The sequence below is a fragment of the Pseudomyrmex gracilis genome, unplaced genomic scaffold, assembly GCF_002006095.1.
Source record: "Pseudomyrmex gracilis isolate BER0280 unplaced genomic scaffold, ASM200609v1 scaffold_719, whole genome shotgun sequence".
NCBI lineage: Eukaryota > Metazoa > Arthropoda > Insecta > Hymenoptera > Formicidae > Pseudomyrmex > Pseudomyrmex gracilis.
Window position 1 is genome coordinate 5,394 of NW_018021303.1, and position 10,046 is coordinate 15,439.

The window sequence follows — 10,046 nt, forward strand, 5'->3', positions numbered from 1 at the left end:
TGTTGCAGGTATTTTATTAAAAATATTGCACTGCAATATTTTTAATTTATTACTTATTTAAGTTATTATTTTATTAAACATATTGCAGTGCAATATTTGTAATTACTTATTTAAAATATTTTTTTATTACAAATAAAATAATAATTTCAATAAGTAATAAATAAAATGCGTAGAATAGCTTGTGTGAGAATAAGCAGAGAAAAGAAATACATTTCAATTAAGGAACAAGTGGTCTTGCGGACTGAGTGCAGAGGCTGCAAATATGGAGGTCTCGAGTTCAAATCTCACCATCACCTCAGGATTTTTTCCGGACCTAATACCTTTCACTGAGTTAATTAGTTGATCGACAAACTGAATCAAGACTCCATAGAGATTAATACAAGTGAAATCTTAAATTAATTCTCCTCTTACAATGTACTATTAGTTTTTTTTACATATCATTGTAATATTACTGTGATGCATTTTGGCGGACATTTTAATATTATTGCGATATTACATTAACATTACGGTAATATTTCTATTATATTAGAGTGTAATATTGCAATAGAAAGCAATATTGTGTGTGATATTGCAGTAATATTATGTGCTATGTGGGATGTCACGTTAATCACGTTACGTCAGATTAATGACGTAAGTAAACGTCATTAACCTGTCGTCATTTTTGACGAGACAAACTCACGTCGTCATTACGTTAATATCACGTCATAAACTAACGTCGAATTGGTCAAAAACTGACTGTATAGTAACGTCATTTTAACGTCAGCTGGTTGCCTGGGGTGTGGCGACATATGATGCAGTGCGAATTTTTATATTTAAAAAAACTTTTTAAATGTATTGTGTGAATGAATGTGTACATTTAGAGTTACGTTATTATATGTAAGGAGCATATATTGTTATTTGTATTATTGTGTATATTTTCTGTTATATTATTTATATTATACTATATTTTTATTATATATTTTTGTATCTTGTATGTAGATGTGAGTGTATTCATTCTAAACCATACTATTAGCATATATAGTATACATAGCATATATAGCATATATGCTGATAGCATCATTTAAAATGCATACACACACACATGCTCATAAAATACAATAACAATATAATAATATAAATAATATACCATAAGAAATATGCAATAAATAATACAAAAAACAATATATGTATGCTCTTTACATATAATAACGTAACTTGAAATGTACACACACATTTACACAATACATTTACAATGTTGTTTTAAATATGAAAACATTCCCACTAAACATATACTGCACCATATACCACCGAACTTACTCTGTTACACACACATTTCAGCACAACACTATACATACAAAAATACACTTAAAAACAAAAAAATGTGATTATCATTACAATAATAAAAACTATGTTGTTATAAATAAAAATGTTACAATTTATTAGATTAAGTTATTTGTGAATAAGTTTCTGAGCAATTATTAAATTTAACCGTTACTTCTATTATATANAATTNCAGAAAAATAGTTTATATAACAAAATGCTTTTTATTTATGTATTAAATAAAAACATTTTTTTGTATAACTATTTTTTAAAGTAACTTCATATAATAGAAATAATGGTTAAATTTAATAATTGCTCAGAAACTTATAATTCATTTTACCTACATACGCGCGAGCGATTTAAACGCGGCGCCGGTACCCCCACTACTTTTTTTTTAGTTCGCAAAGAATGTGGTCCTTACCATAGACGGCGCTGAAACTGTCCCTACTTTTTCCAAGAGTGAGTTTGTCCCCCCTGGTACAGTTTTCGAGAAGCGCAGCGTAGCGCGGGCGCTTGAGCGCCTAACTATCACGCTGGAGACTAGGATTTGATTCCTGTTGGTTGTTATTTTTTTTCCGTTTTTTTAATGTAATGTAACAACGTATGTTTATCCATGTAAAATACAATTAATTACACCATTAATTTAATGTTTTTAGTGTGTATTTTCAAATAGCAATATTTTTATAAGTTTAATTTAACTTTGTTTCAAATCCAATAGCAATAAAAATAAAAGTAATAAAAGCAATAGCAAAAATAAAAGCAAAGCATAGATAGCACATTTCCTAAACGCAGTCAATGCGTATTGTTTTATGCATTTATCCAATAAAGTAATATTAAATAAAATAATATAATGCAAAATAAAACAAATACAAAATGAAACAAATAAGACATTAGTATTTGAACATAATTATAATTAAAATTTAGAATTACAGAACAATTGGAAACAATATTGTGCCAAAACATTTACTCATCTTCACTATCTACACTTTCTGGGTTACAATTATTTGGATGATATTTATCATAAAAGCATATGAAACATAAGTTTTGTTTACACCATGCACATTTTATAAAAGATACATCTTTACACGCACAATGCTTTTTCAAAAATGATACTAGAAAGCATACGTCGTTTACATTTAAAAAATTGATCTCCTCTATCAATTTTGCAGCAAACCATGCATATGTGATCATGGGAAAAAAAATAGGTGCGCTTAATTGGTGAACAATTGCATTTATTTTTATGGCATTTTTGCGTGATGCTATTTCTCGCTTATCTTTTAATAAAGCTTTTAATAAAGCAGAAGAGTTTTGTAATCTTTTTATTATATGTTTCACCTGGCGATAAAAATATACGTCGCATGGTTGGCAAATAGGCGTACATTTTGGAGGAATTAATTTTAAAATACAAATTATTTCCCCAGACTCAGTTTTAAAAACTTTATCGTGCATAATACAATCTTTTTATCTTTTCCAGGAATCTATAATCAGCAAAACTTTGTTATCTTTAACATATGGCCTGATGATTTTATTCAGAAATTGTTTATATAGCTTTTTTGTTACTTTTCCTGATTTGGAACAAGTGACTACAATATTTTTAAATTCTGCTGTTAAGTTTTCAATGGTTTTTAAAATTTTAGAGCATCACAATCATCACACTGTAACTTATAACCTACATTTTTCTGTTGTTCACATTTAACCGGTAGTACGTAGATACTCCGCGAAACAATATAGAAGGCTATTAATGAAAGATACTGATATTCTATATGGATAGCTCTGTTTGTGGATTTCGAACATTCCATAATCCCTAGAGCTTATATAGAGTTCTTATGCATAATATCAGTGTCAAAAGTATTCCATACCAAAGTGTCTGAACACAAAAACTGCCAAACAGATAAACCACCGTACTAAAAGTTTTCTGTCATTATCCAAAGTAAAAATGATACGGACTACAATTTTAAATGGCATGAACCAAAAGTTTGTACTCTGAACTATCATTTTTTAAGAGATCCGTCTCCGAGATGATTCATATAAAAGTATAAGACTATTCATTTAACATCATGTCGGACATGGATAAACTAACCGTATTTTTTGTTTTTGGAAATGTACAAAACACGACATAGTCATTATCTGTTCATTTGGGAATATTGTAGTAGGGAGAGAAGAAGAAGACCGTTATATGTACGATGAGTGTAAAAGTTGCAACTCAGTTTGTCGTGTAGAGATGTTGTTGCGTATTTTTGACATCAAGTTTGTAATCAGCTAATTTGACTTCTATAAACATTCATGTACAACTGACAAGATCAGTTCTGACTGACTGGAACTGATGTGCGTGAGCGCTCTGCGCGGCTCACTGACGTGCGTTCGGCTAAAGGTCGGCGCTGATTGGCTTACTTTATTCAATAATTAATCTTTTATCATATGTAATAGAAAACAATGGTTCAGGACTTTTCGACTCAGAATAATTCCTTCTACCTGCCTACGAGCGGTTATACGGTCATTATCAGACACTCTGTATATATATATATATATATATATATATATATACATACATACATATATATATACAGGGTGTCCGACAATTACTTTAACATCTCTCGTAGGCAGGTAGAAGGAGTAAAACTGAGTCGAAAAGTCCTGAACCATTTTTTTCTATTACATATAATAAAGGAGTAATTATTGAATAAATCAAACCAATCAGCGCCGACCTTTACCCGGGCTTACGTCAGTGAGCTGCGCGGAGCGCTCATGCACACCAGACGTGTGGTTCACTGACGTGCGTTCGGCTAAAGGTCGGCGCTGATTGGCTTGATTTATTTAATAATTACTCTTTTATTATATGTAATAGAAAAAAATGGTTCAGGACTTTTCGACTCAGTTTCACTCCTTCTATCTGCCTACGAGAGATGTTAAAGTAATTGTCGGACACCCTGTAAATACATATATATATATATATATATATATACATGTTTACGTGTAAATCTTACACGTGAGTTTTTGGATTGAGATTTCAATTCTTAAATTTATGTAGAATGCTATACTTGCATCTCATATATGAGAGTATACTTCTCTAACTAATTTTAAGATATTAAATCTCTTGACCTGCGGAGAGAAAAATCTCCTTTACTATTTATATTGTCATTTCGTAATTATTGAGTGTAGGAGATTAAGGTCCGATGACTTTGACCTTGACATATGTTGTAGAAGATACTCTTCTAAGTAGTGTCCAAGAGGTTTTAGGTCATTTATTTTTCATTGAAAAAATATTCATAAAAAATGTAATCACAAAAATGACCGTTGAAAACCATCAAGAGTTGTAAGTTTGTTTGTGTTGTAAGTGTAGGCAGGGGGGACTTTGCCCCCTGCAGGGGAAATGGCTTTGCTTCTCCCCCTGCTTTCCCTTGACATAATACGTACACACTATCGAACATAAAGCGATATTTAATTGTCGACGTGGTTTTTCCGATGGTGGGAGCAGAGAGAAGGGCGAAACCACTGTCTCTACGGGGGGACAAAGCCACTCTGGCTATACGCTTATAACACGAACAAAAAGAACATAAACGAAGTAGTCAGTGTAATATATTGGTATATTTTTACTTCTGTTGTTCTGTTCTTTCTACATCATGAATAAGATATAAAGCTATCATAATGTCAAAAAATTTATTAGTCTGCTGGTGATACTGAACGTGACGTTTGAAAACAAATTCGGCTAAATAATGAATATAATGTTCTGTTCGGCTATTGTATTATAGAATTCCGCCTCGAATATCACGCCATAAACGTTCATGAAAAGAATTATGCGTCAAATACAGAAATTCATGGAACAACATATCGAAAGTCACCCGCTTTCGACAACGATCTTGTATTTATGTAAAATTTTGCTTGGAATGATGGATGTGGTTTTCGCGCTCCGAAACATCAACTGAATAATAGTCAACAATACCGCTTATAAATAATTACACAGCCACACAAAAAAAAACTATTTTTGGCTTGGGAATCAGACCATGTTTACTATATGTTTTTGGGGTCGCGTAATCCAAATTCGAGGTCCATTAAACCCCATCGGGTCGGGGTTCCGCCATAACTTCAAAAAACACCATAATCTGAGCTCGAAACCCATATAATCTTTTGATTCAAGCCATAAACACAAAAACCAATTAGATATACCTCATAATCCCATAACTCTATATCCCCATAGCTCCATAAGCCTATCACGGCGATTAAAATGTCAATCATTCATGACCACAATCAGTTCATAAACACAAAAATCAATTAGATAAACCCCATAACCCCATCTNTTGGTAAACCTAAGTCTTCTATAAGATCATTCAACACCAATCTTGAGAATACTTCGATACGATAGTATCGCTATCTTCACTATCAGATTCATTTTCTTCAACAGAAATCCATGTTTTCGTTCTAACAGAAGCATTCTATATACATGTTGCATATATCATCGTCAATGGTTGAAGCTATGGTTTATGACGATGACGATTGCGGGTCAATTTCTCACTCTGTTGTTCTTCCTGTACCTGCGTCTAGGGCACCTCCACGCGGTGACGGCGAGCAACGGAGTTGTACCACTATCCGGCTGAGTCTCTGGATTACGGGTTTATGCCGTTATGGCAGGCACAAGAATAAGCCAACCTTTGGGTATCGGAAACCCAAATTTCGGGTTTCGGGTATCGGCGGCTGGTCAGGAAACCCTTTGAGAAAGCGGGACCGCAGTCGTCGTCATCAAGCAACCGCAGTTCTGCATTAGTTGACAACTTGGCTAATGTAGATTTTAATGCTACAAGAAGACAAACTCGACGAAATGTTTCCGATTCGCACGATTGTCATGCGAATCCCGACAATTTCTGTTATGTCTGTTCGAAATTCGAAGTCATAGAATCATTTTATTTAATTCCATAAATTTAGGAAATCTTCGGTCATGAATGATTGACATTTTAATCGCCGTGATAGGCTTATGGAGCTATGGGAATATAGGGTTATGAGATTATGAGGTATATCTAATTGGTTTTTGTGTATATGACTTGAATCAAAAGATTATATGGGTTTCGAGCTCAGATTATNGTGTTTTTTGAGGTTATGGCGGAACCCCGACCCGATGGGGTTTAATGGATCTCGGATTCGGATTCAGGGACCCCAAAAACATATAATAAACATGGTCTGATCCCCAGGCCAAAGAAATTTTTGTGTGTGTGGCTATGTTATGTATCATTATATCAGCAACTCAGAATATCTTCCTAGAAAAAATAACTGCGAGCAAATGTGGATTCTATTCTACATTATTTTATATGTTATCACTAAAAATAAAGATCGGGATTTTCAAACATTTTTTGTTAATAACTTTTTGAATGAACAATGAGCAACGCCTAAAACCTCTTGAACACTACTCAGAAGAATGCTCTTTACAACATATGTCAAGGTCAAGGATCTTATTACCCTATACTCAATAATTATCTTCTGTTATTTTATTATTTTTACTGAAAGAAAGCATAGTTTAGTTAAAAATTTTATATCAATAAGTTTGCAAAAGTTACCTGTATCAGTAGCAATAACTTGAAATTCGTAGTTCATTTTAGATTCGCGATCCAGAGTTCTCTCATCAATACCTTGAAAATATATTCGGCCTGTTAAAGGATTGATTCTAAACAGACTGCTATTTTCACCTTCCAAAACGAACGTAAATTCTCCATTTTTGCCTTCATCTTTGTCGCTCGCAACAATTGAATTTGTCAGAGTAACTTCCGTCCCCACAGGACTGTTTTCCATGATCTGACCGTCGTAAATAAAAGATGTGAATTCTGGTGCGTTATCGTTTTCATCGTCGACGATGATTCGTACCTAAACGTTCAAATCATTAAAATAAAATTTGTTAAAAGTCAATAATTTAGCAATTATAAAGACAGCACATAAGGATGTTACAAATTTCGAGAAAACTTACCTGAAATATACCTATGCCGCGTAAACTATCAGCAAGTACAGTGATACTATAATTTTGTTTTGTCTCACGGTCTAGACCTTGTACAGCATGAAGAGAACCATCTTTCATAATGGCAATATCAGGTACATCTTTCTGATTGACGATAAGGAATTGAGTGCCAGGTACAATTGTTGATGTGCTATTATGCGGAAGCACTTGGCCAATCAATGCGCCGTGAACGTTCTCTTTTACGTGAAAGACTAGAGGAGCGGTAGTCATTCTTCTGTCAACGGTTATCGAGTTTTGAATAAGCAAATAATAATTTCTAGAGACTTTTTGACATGTTTTGCAATAATAAAACATATAAGTGTATCACTTTCAAAATAAAAGATAGGGAGGAGACGATAACGAGCTACACTCAATGTTCGAGTAAAATTCTTTTTTATTCCGAAGATTTAACAATTGATGCAAACGTTTTGATCCACTATGGGATTTTCTTCAGTGTCTATACATAAGAAAGTTACAAAAAATGCATAGTTTATTTGCAAAAATAATGAAGAACATGGATATAAAAAAAGATACGCTACAAACATATTTAGTTTGAGGAAAAAAGGGGGAAATGGCAACTCAGTAATTGTCAGCCGCACACAAGAAGCTGCGAAACATCTTCCCGTTTCGAAAACAATTGACAGACTGAGCAGCCCTTATTACATTGATGGTACATGTAACGATCTTCCTACTCTACCACAACACTTGGAAACGAACAGAGAATGATTTTGCCGCCTTGTAATTTTCAAAAATGAAAAATACGGTTTTAGCTTGTCCGTGTCTGACATTAATTGAATTGCTTCGCAATTTGATGTGTATCATCTTGAAAATGGACTTCTTGAAAAATGAAGATTCTGTGTCCAAAACTTTATTTTGCTACTTGAAATTATGGTCTGTATCAATTCATGCTGTGTAACGACAGAAACATTCTCCGCACGATGATTAATCTGATTTATGTGATCGGAAACCCTAGTTTTGAGTTTTCTCATGGTCTGGCCTACGTACGAAGCATCGCAATTATTACATTGCAATTTAGAAACTACGTTTTTTCTTTGTTCAATTTCTATCGGATTTTTGATATTTTTAATAAATCAATTTAATTTATTGAGAATTCCATAAGCTAACAAATTTCCATCTTATTTTTTCAGCGATTGTGAAATTGTGTATAATAATTTATTGATAAAAGATACAACAAAATAATTTTTGACGACTTTTGAAGTTAGTGTGGACTTCAAAGTGTCTGATTTTCTATTACTTTTGTTCGCAATCAGATATTTTACACGGTCATTGATGACTTTAAAAATCATTTTTCCCGAATAGTTGGTGAAGATGAGGACGTTGATTATAAATTTTATGTTTTTTGTCTGAAACACAGAGTAGGACAACAACAGAGCTCTTTGTACCATTCTGATAATAGTTCCTATTTTTTGTGAGACTCGGTGTGAGGAGTGGTAATTTAAATAACTGTCCAAAAACCCATGTGCCAGACCATAAGAAAACTTAAAACTGAAGTTTCTGAACACAAAAATCAGACTAATCGTCGTGCGGAGAAAGTTTCTGTCGTTACACAGCATAGAATTAATACGAACCATAATTTTAATTGGTTTGTCACGTGTTGACGCCTATAGAGAAAGGTTGTGATCTCTGTTCCGCGAGTTATGTCTTCCTATGTCCGTAATTTCGTTTACAAACTTATTTCTCTATAAAGTAATACTCTTGGGTTAGTGTTAGTGGTCTGTTCTTTTTGTTTAATATCCCGACTCAGGCGGGGATATTAAAGTTACAATCTTTATCTCTCTTACTATTACGAGAGTCATATTCCTATGTAAGAGTATCTCTTTTTCTCAATCATAGATAAAGTTTCTGAATCTCAATTTCCTGATAATTCATCGCCTATATATGCTGGTATTGTGCAAAATGATAATTTCTCGAAGAAATCAATCAATCGCTCGTGAAAGGTTCAAAGTAATTAAAAAGGCCGATACGAGCAGTACATACAGGATGATCGTGTATAAAATAGAATTCTTTATTCAAAAAACAGACGTTTCGATCCACAAGTTTGGACCTTCTTCAGTGTAATGTGTTACATCTGATGAAAATAATAAAGGAATTAGCGCAAAGAATACATTGTAATAAGATTAAAAAATAACAATATAATTAAACTCACTAAATTAAAACAAACTAATAATTCACGACATCACCACAATATAATCAAGTGATGTCAATCGAGTGAAATACAAAACTGTGTACTGGCAAGAAACATAACAACAAGCAAATATATAAAGATATCCCCACTATATGATCAGAAGATCAAAAGTTCACAATAGGTCGAAAAACATGTTTATAAAAGTAAGTCTAAACATTTGATTTATACAATTCTAGAAAAGAAAAATAAAGTTTCAAACTGTCAGTATCCGACATAACATTTAATGAATTGTCCTGCAACTTAATGTGGAGCATTTCAGAAACTAATCGCTTATAATTTTTTATGTACATCACAGAGATTTTGTGATTTTGACAGAGAATTAATTTTTCGACACAAACAGGTTTCGATTTTCATAAAAAATCATCCTGATATTATGTTTACACGCGCGGATAAAGGCAATGTGACTGTAGCTGTTGATCGGACTTCTTATTTGGAAAAAATTAATGAATTGCTTAGTGATGTTACGACGTATTCTTTGGTTAATAGAAATCCTATTAAAAATATTGAAGACAATCTTAATAAACTGTTAAGAAATTGGGTACAGAAAGATTTTATTTCGGATCTTTC

The 10,046-nt window shown here is 32.8% G+C and overlaps 1 protein-coding gene across 1 annotated transcript; it reads right to left on the reverse strand.

Annotated features, from left to right (window-relative positions):
• Positions 1 to 6,842: 6,842 nt before the first annotated feature.
• LOC109861384 (cadherin-89D-like) lies at positions 6,843 to 7,505 on the reverse strand (the record flags this gene model as incomplete). The annotated part of the gene is made up of 2 exons (XM_020441009.1): positions 7,247 to 7,505; positions 6,843 to 7,146 (listed from the first exon to the last, which is right to left on the reverse strand). Coding segments are annotated over exons 1-2 (562 nt in total), but the record flags the coding sequence as incomplete, so codon positions are not given.
• Positions 7,506 to 10,046: the final 2,541 nt, after the last annotated feature.